The sequence below is a fragment of the Balaenoptera physalus genome, assembly GCF_965194825.1.
Source record: "Balaenoptera physalus genome assembly, chromosome: 4".
NCBI classification, from domain to species: domain Eukaryota; kingdom Metazoa; phylum Chordata; class Mammalia; order Artiodactyla; family Balaenopteridae; genus Balaenoptera; species Balaenoptera physalus.
In genome coordinates this window covers 75395449-75409526 of record NC_138891.1, presented here as the reverse complement: position 1 = coordinate 75409526, position 14078 = coordinate 75395449, and the positions used below count along the sequence as shown (strand labels likewise).

The 14078-nt window shown below is 36.2% G+C and overlaps 1 protein-coding gene across 2 annotated transcripts in view; it reads right to left on the bottom strand.

The window, feature by feature from the left end:
• SNX4 (sorting nexin 4) overlaps window positions 1-14078 on the bottom strand; it is a 65840-nt gene that overhangs the window by 37439 nt on the left and 14323 nt on the right. For both annotated transcript variants that reach the window (XM_082458664.1, XM_082458665.1), the window contains exons 3-6: window positions 8531-8666; window positions 8304-8453; window positions 7792-7839; window positions 1034-1089 (exon numbers count right to left, since the gene is read on the bottom strand). In XM_082458664.1, the coding sequence (XP_082314790.1) occupies window positions 1034-1089; window positions 7792-7839; window positions 8304-8453; window positions 8531-8666 (390 nt within the window). The remainder of the gene's footprint in view (window positions 1-1033; window positions 1090-7791; window positions 7840-8303; window positions 8454-8530; window positions 8667-14078) is intronic.

Genomic DNA, 14078 nt, shown 5'->3' with positions numbered 1-14078 from the left:
GTACCTGGGAGCTCTGTACTTTCCACTTAATTTTGCTGGGAACCTAAAACTACTCTAAGAAATAAAGTCTATTAAAAAAATAAAATAAAAACCTCACTGGTTACCATCACAATTTCTTAATTACGAAACTTTAAAATATTTATTTATATTTTATATTCAAAATGTATACTAAAAACCAGAGGCATAATGTTAATGTGTTACGGTTTGTAAAGTCCAGCACCATAGGCTATCAGACTATGCAAACTTGGTCTTTGCCTGCTAAGAATTTACACTATGTAGAAGTTAATGCTGAAGGCCTGACTAGAGAAATTCTAACAGACCTCATAAACTTGGTCACCAAATATGGAAAAGCCTCATCTACCTAAGCACATTTCTACCTGGAAAGTACAGCTGAAGCAAGCTTCAGGTAAAGGTCCATATAATGAAGAGCCTGAATTATCCACCAAATTCAGAGAATGAACAAAACCAAATCTTAAATACCTAGATCCCACCCTAAGGAAAGTTATTTCTGAACACACCAGCTTTCTTTAATATAGAAATGCTCTCACAAACACCAAAGCGACACTAATGAAGTCAGGTAATTGTCATATAAATACAGCTCCACGAAATTATTATACTAGTATGCAACTGTCTATCAAGTTTTTTTGCTATTCAAAGTAGTTTATTATTAAAATAAATAATATATTATCTTGAGTTTTGTACATATCTGACAAGCAAAGTCTAATAAAAACTATTTTATATGAAATTAAAATTACTTTTCTCATTTTTCTGATACCTTAAACAACAATTAATAAATCCTTCTAGGAAAAAGCAGTGGTTTAATTTTCTAAAACTTCAGTTACTTCCAACCTTAATCCCAATTAAATTACCAAATTTCAAAATCAGTTTTAGACTGTAAAAGGATTTCACTAACGTGAATTACTATTTAAAATACTTAGCAAATAAAGTGCATACATTCAGAAATGAAAAATTAAATAGATTGATAGGCACCATTCAAAACAACATTGTAACTGTTATTAAAACAAAACCTTACTTGTCTGGGTTTTTCACTCTGAATGTTGCATTAAGCGCTTTTAACCTGGAGTCTGCCTGGAAAAAATAATTTATTCACTTAATATAATTACATTTCAGGGTATAAATCCAAACAGTTTTATTTTCCCTTTAGAATTAAGATGCTCAAGTACAGTTTTCTTCGTATCATTTGTGTCAAACACATTAAACATACCCCAAAAAACAGCTTAGTAGTTACTTTTTAAAACACTACAAAAATATTTATAAATTAAACTGAACACATGGTATTCAGTAATACCAAAGTAAAACAACTGTAAACACCAACACACTAGCAAGCATATAGCTCTGCATTATTATAACAGAACAGGTCGTGTGAAAAAAGTAGTTTACTTTTCCTCTAAATCTAGAAAAACAATGATCTGTATATATAAACTAAATAAAACTACTGCTTTGAAGCCTGTGCATTACTGAGGGTCGTTCTCAGGTGGAATGTAAACCAAATGTACATTGGTTTTTCTCATTTTCATAATCAGTATTTTAGAAAATAAAGAAATATGGAAATACCTGTACTAAATTAAAACTAGCTAGATGAGGACTTCCCTGGTGGTACAGGTTTGATCCCTGGTCAGGGAACTAAGATCCCACATGCCTTGAGGTGCGGCCAAAAAAAAAACCAAGCTAGATGACATCAAATTAATTCCTTTCTAGCTGGCAGGAAATGTTACAACTTTTTAACTACCTTTACTTATTTCTAGATATTGCAACACAACTATTTAACTACCTTTACTTATTTCTACCCTAACTTATTTCAAAGGAGAGACAGAAGGATCAACATGAAATAATAATTTCATTGTATAAATTTATACTTAATATAGCCAAATCCTGTCCTCTTATCATATGTTCTCATTAAAATTAAAAAATTAAAAATAAATAAGTAAATGTGTGTGTGTGTGTGTGTGTATGTGTATATATATATAGAATTTTTTTTTTCTGACCAAGGCACAAAAATGATACGGTTCATAAAAGGTAGCTCAATCAGTAATCAATTTCATAATGTGGTTTGGTTTTGAAAACCCCAATCAGCTTGAATATTTTATATTATTCCAATTTATAAGCTCTAATTACAAATACTCCCAAAATAATAAACAAACAAAAGCAAAACTACTAGGGCTCCCCAGATTACATGGCTAAAGAAATAAAAACAAATGCAACAAGTACACCACTCCATAAACCCAGCCTCCTAAGCCTTCAGACCAAAAGCAATTCAAAGAGCTATCAAGAATATCTAAAGCTTAATTTGTCATTGAATTCAGGGGATTCTCTTATTTCTAAAATGGGTATTTTATCAATTCTTGACCTTTCTTACATCTCAAGGGCAAAGGAGCTAATGCATGTGAAAGTCCTTACAATTAAAGCAACTATGAATTTAAGGCATATAATATTACTCCCTTATGTTCTTTAAGTGAATTCAAATCACTAAACATCAACGTGTTAATGACTTTATAGTCACATGCAAATGAGATTCTTTAAATAAGGATGAAATTACATAAAAACCATCAGTAAAAAAGAAAATTTTCATGTGTATCTTTTTCTGAATTTAATACTACCAAATTTATTTTTTACTTTTAATATTACCATTTTACCACTATAGAAGGCATATAAAATGTAAACCATCACCATTCTAACCTTTGCTTACCAAGCACTCTGTCAGGTTAGTCCATCACAACACCCCACTCAATCTGCTCATCATTTCACAAGATTCCATAATAAGAGAAATTGCCTAAAACGTCATCAAATCAGAAACTTCTCGCCAAAGCTAGATCTCTAAACACCTACCTAGGCTGTTCCAAATCTGACAGGCTACCATTCATCCATCTTATCAGGTTCCCCACTAAATATCTAAAGAAGCCCTTACATAATTGTTTCATACCACCCTACTTTATCTCCTTTAATACAGCACTATCTGAAATCCCGAGTTGTTTTCTTGTTTCCTAGCTGTCCACTAGAATATAAGAGCCACAAGAAAAGCACAATGTGAATGGGGCTCCTAGAGTTGCACAATGGCTGCCATGGCAATACTTTAATCTTCTTTGTTCATGCCTGTATCCCCAATGCCTCCCAATGCCTGGCACAAGAAAAACATGCGGTAAGTATTGGCTGAATGAAAAAAATAACTCCGACTATTCTACAGCCCCAACTTAACTTCCTTTCCCATGTTCTTTAATCCCCACCTCTCCTTCCCTTTCCAATGACTATTACATACTTTACTTTCCTTGTCCTAGACCTTGCCTTTCCTTTATTTCATTTTCAGGTTCTTATCTTCCCCCAAACCTTGCCTAGTAAACCATTACCAGCTTGCCCTCTCTCTAACATTCTCCCTTTACCTGCTAGGTTGACTCCACTGCAGGTTTCTCACTATTCAGGTCTCAGCTCAAATGTTCTCTCTTCAACCATGTGATGCAGTTTGCCCAGGACAGTTCTGGCTTACACCTGTTGTCCCTAATCTAATTATTAGCAGACCCCCTTTTTATTCTCAAAAGTGTCCCCATTTGAACAATAAATTTTATTGTCACCTATCTCAAAAAAACCCCTAGAAAAAAATTCCTGCTGTCATACTCTCTCACAGTAATGATTGTTTTACTTTATATCACCTATAACTTCCAAAGTATCTTAAATAAATGTTAACTTAAAGTCTCCAACTACTACAATACAAGCTCCATAAGAACATGGAGATAATGAATGTTTCCAGCTTATTTGCTGTTGTATCCACAGCACCTAGAAGAGTACCTGACAGTCTGTAGGCACCCAGCATTTGGAATCTGCAGGATTAGCAGAGATCCTAAAGGCCCAGATCTTCTCTCTGGCAGTCCCTGCTCCAAGCAACAGACAGGGTTCTGGATTCTTCTGAGTCAGACTAAATTCATTTAAGGTTTGGGCATATGGATGACACTTACTTTCATGTAAGTAACTTACTGAGAGAACTGAGTTAAAGTGATATTACTTTAAACTAAAGTATTGGGTGGGGGACTTCCCTGGTGGCACAGTGGTTAAGAATCCGCCTGCCAATGCAGGAGACATGGGTTCAAGCCCTGGTCTGGGAAGATCCCACATGCCACAGAACAACTAAGCCTGTGCGCCACGACTACTGAGCCTGTGCTCTAGAGCCCACGAGCCACAACTACTGAGCCCGCGAGCCACAACTACTGAGCCCACGAGCCACAACTACTGAAACCTGCATGCCTAGAGCCCGTGCTGTGCAACAAAGAAAAGCCACCACAATGAGAAGCCCTCACACTGCAACAAAGAGTAGCCCCTGCTCGCCGCAATTAGAGAAAGCCTGCGCACAGCAACAAAGACCCAACGCAGCCAAAAATAAAATTAATTAATTAATTTAAAAAAAAAGAGTGAACTGAAAACAAATACCATATGATTTTTTAAAATAAATAAATAAATAAAAAATAAAGTATTGGGTGGGCCAAAAGTTTCGTTCGGTTTTTTCCGTAAGATGGCTCTAGTAGCACTCAGCTGTCTTTAACTTCATTCGAAACAATTTTGTTAGATTGTATGTGACGGCTGTCATATCAGCGTGCGTTTAAAAAAAGACTTAACAAAATCGGTGAATTTTTGTGTAGCAATTTTAATATTGAAGATGGAAGAAAAAAAGCATTTTCGGCATATTATGCTTTATTATTTCAAGAAAGGTAAAAACGCAACTGAAACGCACAGAAAGATTTGTGCAGTGTATGGAGAAGGTGCTGTGACTAATCGAACGTGTCAAAAGTGGTTTGCGAAATTTCGTGCTGGAGATTTCTTGCTGGACAGTGCTCCACTGTCAGGTAGACCAGTTCAAGTTGATAGCCATCAAATTGAAACAATAATTGAGAACAATCAACATTATACCACTATTAAGTCACTTTCTCTAGTTCCTCATCTAAAAAACTGGAATAATACTAAACTAACCTCAAAGGTACTGAGGCAACTGTCAGCAAAAAAACATGACCGTGTATTAGAGTACAGTGCTTAAGCACATAGTAAACATTTAATGTTAATGATATTCAGATAAGATACTGCTTTAGGTTCTAACTTCTTTTTTCTTTTTTTCTTTTTTTTACCAATTTTGATAATCTTCTAAAATTATCTTCCCTAAAAATATTCTTATCTGTCATCTTACAGCAATGGTTCTTAAGTTTTAGGCTCGTGGGAATCAATATGTCTGGAATGAACTCTAGGATTCAGTATTTTGAACAAACAATCCCAGCAAATTGAGAAGCCAACTGACCACACTTTAAGAAACACTGAATTAAAAAAATTTTTTTTAATCAAAAAACTAGTGCCACGCTAAAAAAAAGAAGAAACGCTGAATTACGAGTACTCAGCCAGCAATTCAACCTTTTCTTGAAGCCTCAAGGTAACCACTATAAACAACTAATACTGAATCCACCTGTGACACAATGAAGCCCTAGGGGTTACATAGGTGTGTGGGGATTTGGCCCCATGCCAGAGGCCTCCATACTGCAGTGTCTGACTCTCAGATCACTGTTATCCTTTACTAGCAGGCTCAGCTGTCAATTTCACTATTGTAACAGTGTGCCTGTCTCTGGCAGTATTCACTTTTAGATCTCTTAAATTTTCTTCTAATATGTTGTAGCCTAGAAAACAGATAGCCAAGTTTGTTTTAATAACTATAATAAAATTAAGTGGGTACTATCTGAAAGGACCAAAGTATATCTGTAAGTACTATAGTAAGTTATGTTACATCCATTTGAACATCTCAGAAGTCAGTTCTAAATCCCCCTTTTCAACTGTGATTGGGTCAGTTGTAACTGCCAAATACATGACCTCCAGATAAGTGAAGTGTGTGTCCTTCTCTATCTCTCGGACAACCTCACATACGTTTGTATGTATGCATGCACGTACGTGTGTGTATGTGTAGTCCTAAAAGGTCCCATTTCACTTCCCTGGTGGCGCAGTGGTTAAGACTCCACGCTCCCAATGCAGGGGGCACAGGTTTATTCCCTGGTCAGGGAGCTAGAGCCCACGTGCATGCCACAACTAAGAGTTCACATGCCACAACTAAGGGGCTGGCGAGCCGCAACTGAGAAGCCCGTGAGACACAACTAAGGAGCCCACGGGCCACAACTAAGGAGCCCATGTGCCGCAACTAAGACCCAGCACAACCAAATAAATAAATAAATATTTTTTTAAAAAACCCTGCTTCATTTTTTAAAAAGTCCCATTTCCTTGCATGGGTCTCCAAATTCTCCCCATACATTTTAGGTCTGGTCCATTTCATTTAAATTCTGACTTTTCAAATTATTGTGTACAGAGTATTACCTTTCAAAGATTTTATGAAAGTGAAACTAAGATTTCACCATAAGGCTACCCAAATACAAAACATTGTATCTAAACACTTAAATAGCACCTACACACAAGATTCAAAGCACTCTGTAAAAAGCATAGTCTATATGGATGGAGAAATTTAGGAGTTTTCTCAAGGCCACCCAAGTTATGGTCAAAAACTGAGTTAAGGACAAACAACTGATAACTAGTTACTAAACTAATGACTAAATCAATGACTAAAAATTTTTAAATTTTCTTTTTATATAAAGAGACATCACTAAAAAAAATATATTTTAGTTTGCTCTTTTCTTTATTACTAGCTCCTAAGAAATCTTGGACTAGTTCTCAGAAAATTCTATCAAAATATAAATAATTTTTTAAAGTTCAGAGTTATTTCAAACCATCTCTAAACCAAAATTCCAGTATTCTCTCTGAGCACCATAATGAATTATAGCCAAGAAAATACTAATTTTTTCATGTTATCTGCCAACAATATGTTTATAAGTTAAAATTGGTTTATGACAGAATTAGATACTTGATTATATTTTCTGTGCAGACAAAAATTTTTCTCTTCCTTGTCTTTTTATGTTAAAATTAAAATACCTATATACCAATGCATAAATCTCTAGGGGGTGTTCTTAAAATTACTGTAAAGACATTTTGTTCTTGTTGCCTAGACCTACTGAATTTTGTTACTGCATTATCATGTGAATTGTTTATCAATTTATATATTATATCAATTTATATTACTTTTTCTTCTTACCTATTCAGTTTACACAAGAGATGAAAACTTTTACAAATTTGCAAGCACCAGTGTTAAATTACTTTTGGGAACAAGAGGGAGAGTAGACTGGAGTTAGGGTGGCCAACTTATGACCAACATGCTCTTTAATTTTTAGATAACAGTTCCATTCCCAGACACTAATTCTAATGACCGAATATGAAAAGCTGTCAAAATCTAATTAGGCCTGTATTACTAACAGACGCTAATACAAAATGAATTCTACGCCCACTCAAAACTGGCCATGTCCCAGTAGACAGAAGAAGCATGTCTACTATTTAATAGAGTGAGCCATTATGGGGGCACCATTGATAGTGGTGGTGATAAGGACAGAGGGAAGAAAAAAATATACAATGTATAATATGACTAAACTGTGGGAAAAATCTATAGCCTGTGTATCTAAATTACTGCTTCAAAATCTTCTTTCCCAATAGAATTAAACTCATAAATATGCCCATTATAGTCTCACTATTAACAAAAATTACACCAATCAAAAATAAACTGCATTGTTTCTTTCAAAACTTTACCAATGATATTAGATGCAAAGCCAATTTCCAACATTCGCTCATTCAGTAAACAGCAAGAACCCATTAAGTGCATGGCACTGTGCTAGAAACTGTAAAGGAACATAACAAATTATTTCATACAATTATCCTTACCTTCAGCTGAAATCCGGTTTCATTCACAGTCTCCTTCCAGTTACCTTCCTAAAAATTAAAGTTATTTTTAAATATCATTGCAAAATAGCCCGTAAGGAATATTCCAAATTAAGTACCTATCGTTCTGTTCTTCTTTCAGGGGAGATGGGAGAGAAAGGTTAAAAAAGAATTCCTTTCACTGCAAAATTAAACATACAGTCCAGATTCCAAAAGATTACCAGAGATGGACCCAAGATTTTATAGACCTGGGCTTCAAAAAACTAAAGGCTAACTCTGATACCATTTAAGTGATACCAAAAAGTACCATCTTTAGTATCTTTAAGGATAAAAATGTTAGCCAAAAGAATGATGTAATTTACCTTGGAAATTCAAAACAGAACAAACCATGAAATGCATATAAATTAACAAAGCTGCTCCAAAAGGATCCTTAAGAATAAGCATTCCACAATTTAAAATTTAAAAAATCCCAAGTCAAATGAATTTTTTTAAAAGACTAAATAAAAGAAAAATACCTGTGTTAAAAACAAATAGAAGATTTTGTCTCTACAAAGGATGGGATGTGAAGCAACTCTCAAGAGGAAGTTTTCTAAACCAATTCGACGTCTTTCCACAAAATCCGGGTCCATGTTGTCAGCAGAGAGTTTATGCCAAACAAATTCTGCCTAGATAAACAAAACAACCATGAAGAACAGTCTCAATGCTAAATACTTCTGAACTATACTGCCATTTCACTTCTTACCCTTTTTTCTGGTAAAGGTGGCACAACAATATGCGGATAGTAAACTAAAAGGTAGTTTCTCAACAACTCAAATTCACTATACCGCCTCCATAGTGAGTCTGTTAGGACACTCTGACCATCAATATGTTCAACTGACCTGAAAAAGACAGAATAAGATTTCTAGTGTTTTTTAAAAATACAAATGCATGCACATGACCTCCTTTAAAACTGATAACTCCATTTACTGAAGGCTTATGAACCAGACACTGAGTAGAGAATTTTTCATGTATTATTTAATCCCTACAACAAACCTGGAGAAGCAGGGATTACTGTCCCCATTTCACAGATGAGGAAGCAGCTGCACAGTATATGCTCTTCCTACAATCACAAAGATCTGTGGGTAGAGCACTCAGATCCATCTGATTCCCAAGCCTTCATTCCTAACCACTTTCTTCTGTTACAGAAAACCTATTTGAACTCAGGAGAAATAGTCATATTAGGAACATTCTAAAAGCCTCAATACAAAATAATTCAGTTAATGTATAACAGCTGGCTTTCCAATATAGTAAAGTCTGGCTTAGCCAGTGTTTCATTAAAGAAAAAGTATTTTTCACTGCCACAATGAGAGCACAACTCCTGCCACGATGAGGGAATAACATTCATGCCAAAGACGATGACACCAAAAAAACCCTCGATTCAACATTATAAATGAATCAGATGCATCCAAGTACCAGAAGAAATCCACAAAAGCAAAATGTCAATTAACTCTGAAACAGTGGGGAGAAGGGATGTAAAAATTCAATTCTAGTCTTATCTTTAATATAAAGAGCTGCAGGCAACGCCATGTCTCATCCATATAAAAGTTCAAGTTGGGGGAAAGCTGGGTAAAATCATATAAAGAATATTTGAAATTATTTTGACTATTTACAATTTCTGCTAGCATAATCACTGTTACAAAACATTAGTCTTCTAAACCTTATCAGAACCTTCCCATTTTCTAATTGTTTGCTTGAAAATAACTTACAGGCCCTCCAAGAAACACGCATATAACCAAAGTGTGCATCTGTACGTTATGGCATAAAGGCACAGAGGCTAAATCAGTCTTAGAATAAAGTAAAGTCTTGAGAAGATATATACACTGTGTCATGCTCAACACAAGCATTTTAATAATAAATAAATAAAATAATTTATTATTATTTATTATAATAAAAAATAATTTTTATATTAAGTTTGCCACTAAATTTATTCATTGCATTATATGTTAGAAAAGGAAACATAATAGAAAGGAAACAGAAAAGGAAGCATAATGTGGAATTCAAAATGTACAAACGGCTCCCATGGCAAAGATATAGGATTATTAAATCATAATTCATTTTAAAGAGTTGACCTAACCATTAGCTATGACTAATACTATTCTAATTCAGATTTTCAACTTCAGCTGAAAAAATATCTTGGGTTAATATCAAGTTTCAAATTATTTAAAATCATGACCAACAAAACCCACATCTTGCTAATAAGTAGATAAATATAGCCTATAAGCAGTACACCTAAAGGCTGTTAGAAGATCTTTTACAAGTTGATTTTGTTTTGTTTTGTTTTAAAGGCCACGAAAGGCAGGGTCTAACAACTGGAAACCACCTAAAAGCATAGAGAAGACTTTCTTTGGACCACAAAACTACCCCATTTATCCAATCATTTAACAAATACTTAATAGCACATAATTGGTTTTACATGCAACATTTAATTTAACCCTCACAATAAAGTAGATAGGATCATCAGCCCTGTTTTACAAATTAGAGGAATTAAGTGAAGACATCATATAGCCTCCCAAGACAACGAGGCGTTCTTACCTATTACTACGTACAGTATACTTTATTTTAAAAGGGTTCATACTCTATGAACAGGAAAGCATAAAAACCTCTGGAGAAATTAAAATCAATGACTTTAGCCTTATTCATTCTTAGCCTATTATACTATAACACTATAGGCAATTGCTAAATGGACTTTCTACTTGTGTCCAAAGAGTAGGTAGATAAGCTATATGTTAAAGTTCAACTTTTAGTCAGTATCAAGGCTCAATAATACTCATATTGCCCAAGACTATCTGAATAATACTGAATTACAGCAAGAATCCTACATGATTAAATTAATAAATTCCAGGGTTCTGTGGTTGTTGAAGGAAAGTTAGCCTTAGGGGTACAGTACTTTCAAAATAATCTATCCAAAAGCAGTATTTCTCAAAGTGGATATGTACATGATGTGGGGTAGGCAAGAATTTAAGAGAGGGAAAACACAAATCATAAAAGAAAAAAGACAGATAAATTTAACTATCTTAAAATGTAAAGCCGGGTTTCCCTGGTGGCGCAGTGGTTGAGAATCTGCCTGCCAACGCAGGGGACACGGGTTCGAGCCCTGCTCTGGGAAGATCCCACGTGCCACGGAGCAACTGGGCCTGTGAGCCACAACTACTGAGCCTGCGCGTCTGGAGGCTGTGCTCAGCAACAAGAGAGGCCGCGACACTGAGAGGCCCGCGCACTGCAATGAAGAGTGGCCCCCTCTCGCCGCAACTAGAGAAAGCCCTCGCACAGAAACGAAGACCCAACACAGCCAAAAATAAATAAATAAATAAATAAATTTTTTTTAAAAAAAGGAAAATTAAAAAAAAAAAAGTAAAGCCTTTATACTTGATAAAACTATGGTTCATGGTCCATCTGCTCCAAAAACACCTGGAATTTTGCTTAAAATGTGTCAATTCCTGGACCCCACCCAAAACTCTGCAGCTTAACAAAATTTCCAAGTGATTCCTATACATTTTAAAGTTTGAGAATCACTGTTTTAAAATAAATGAAATACAATTGTGAAAGTCAACTCAATAATCCTTTTGTGCACCACACATTTACTGATGATCCACTTAAATATTTATCCAGAGTCTAGCTGTATTACTCGTGTATGGTCACTTCTAACTCCAAGTTTCAAATTATAATACTCTATTCATTTCAAAGTCAAGAGTAAACTATAAATCATTCCAGATTATTCAAATCAAGAGTCTCTTCCAGCAGTAAAACTAATCAACAGCTAATTTCATTGTTCAATTGGGTGAAGAAATAGGCACATACTAAAAATGTCCTTTTTCGGCGAGCCACAACTAAGGAGCCCATGAGCTGCAACTAAGGAGCCTGCTTCCTGCAACTAAGGAGCCTGCCTGCCGCAACTAAGAGACCCAGGGCAACCAAATAAATAAATAAAACAGAATAAAATAAAACTATCCTTTTCAGTTTTAAATTTAAGAATTTACTTAGAAAGCTAGAGCCACGAATTTCTAAAGTATGATTTATTTATTTATTTATTTATTTATTTAGGCTGCACTGGGTCTTAGTTGCGGCATGCAGGCTCTTTAAGTTGCGGCATGCAGAATCTTTAGTTGTGGCATGCGAACTCTTAGTTGCAGCATGACTGTGGGATCTAGTTCTCTGACCAGGGATCAAACCTGGGCCCCCTGCATTGGGACCTCAGAGTGTTAGCCACTAGACCACCAGGGCAGTCCCCTAAAGTATGATTTTTTAAAGTGGCTAATTTAACTTAAAAAAAAAAAACAACTCTCTCATGGGACCATAATTTTTTTTAATTGCCTTAAAAAAATCTCTCTGATACATATATGTATATATGCATGTCCCAAAACAACCTATTTTTTAAAAGACCCACCTTAGCTCTTTTCCCAAAATTCCTATCGTACACAAATTTTCTCTTCTTTTTGGAAGATTCTTTTTTTTTTTTTTTTTTAAACAAGGCTGAGAGAGTGTTCGTTTCTTTTTCTTTTTTATTTATTTATTTATTTTTGGCTGTGTTGGGTCTTTCGTTTCTGTGCGAGGGCCCTCTCTAGCTGTGGCGAGCGGGGGCCACTCCTCATCGCGGTGCACGGGCCTCTCACTATCGCAGCGGGCCTCTCACTATTGCGGCCTCTCCTGTTGTGGAGCATAGGCTCCAGACGCGCAGGCTCAGTAATTGTGGCTCACGGGCCCAGTCGCTCCACGGCATGTGGGATCCTCCCAGACCAGGGATCGAACCCACGTCCCCTGCACCAGCAGGCAGACTTCCAACCACTGCGCCACCAGGGAAGCCCCTTTTTTTCTTTTCTTGTTTTGTTTTCTTTGCTTGTTGTATGTGTATGTATGTGTGTGTGTAAGAAGAAAGACTATACTTAAAGAAAGGATTTTCAGAATTATTTGTAGACTAAATAACCTTCACCATGATTTTAACTTTCATTTTGGGTAGAACCACAGACCTGGAGAAAACCCTGAAAATGGCACAGGGTTCAGCCCTAAGGCTAGTTTGGTGATGGTGTGGTAAAGCCAATGAAAATAACTAAAAAAATTTTTTAATGTATTCACATTAAAACATGGTTGTAACACTTCATCAACTAGGTCTAGCGGTTCTATTATTTTATTTCAGAAGCTATCAGAAAGTTCTCTCATATCTACTTGTTTTATTTATTTATTTATTTTTTTCTGCCGTGCCACACAGCATGCAGGATCTTAGTTCCCTGAGCAGGGTTCGAACCCACGCCCCCTGCATCAGAAGCACGGAGTCTTAACCACTGGACTGCCAGGGAAGTCCCGCTACGTGTTTGTTTGATTGATTGATTGATTGATTGATTGATTTAAATAGATTTATTTATTTATTTTTTTTTTGTTTGCGTTGGGTCTTCATTGCTGCACACAGGCTTTCTTTAGTTGTGGCGAGCGGGGACTACTCTTCATTGAGGTGCACAGGCTTCTCATTGTGGTGGCTTCTCTTTGTTGTGGAGCACGGGCTCCAGGCATGCGGGCTTCAGTAGTTGTGGCACGCAGGCTCAGTAGTTGTGGCTCGCAGGCTCTAGAGCGCAGGCTCAGTAGTTGTGGCACATGGGCCCAGCCGCTCCGCGGCATGTGGGATCCTCCCAGACCAGGGCTTGAACCCACGTCCCCTGCACTGGTAGGTGGATTCTTAACCACTGCGCCACCAGGGAAGTCCCCCCTCTACTTGTTTTAATTGAAAGTATTTCTGCTCAGTCCACAGAGAGAAAAGACCTTGTCAGTATAGTCTTTACATAAACTGTTTATAATTGGCAAAATAAATTGAGTCTTCCCTTGCTTTGCTCTAGACAAAACAATCTAATTCCTTTAACTTTTTCCTTATGAGGTAAGACTTTTCTGGTGAGTTGTGATTACACCATGAGCTACTTTATCGTCTTCCTTTTTTTTTTTTTCGATTACACCATGATTTATTTTATCTTTTCAATTTTACCCCAAGGTCTAAAGCTCCAGTCTCAATCAATTTTTAACTGACTTTAATTTCTCGCCAAAAAAAAAAAAAAAAAGATTAAAAATGGGGAATTCCCTGGGAGTCCAGTGGTTAGGACTCCATGCTTCCACTGCAGGGGGCATGGGTTCCATCCCTGGTCAGGGAACTAAGGTCCCACATGCTGCACAGCTGGCAGGGGCAAAGGGGGGATTTTAATTTCTCTGTAACTCCCAACTCTCCTAAACTGACTTAGACTGTATTCTCTCCTCCTAGACTTCTTTGTTAACCA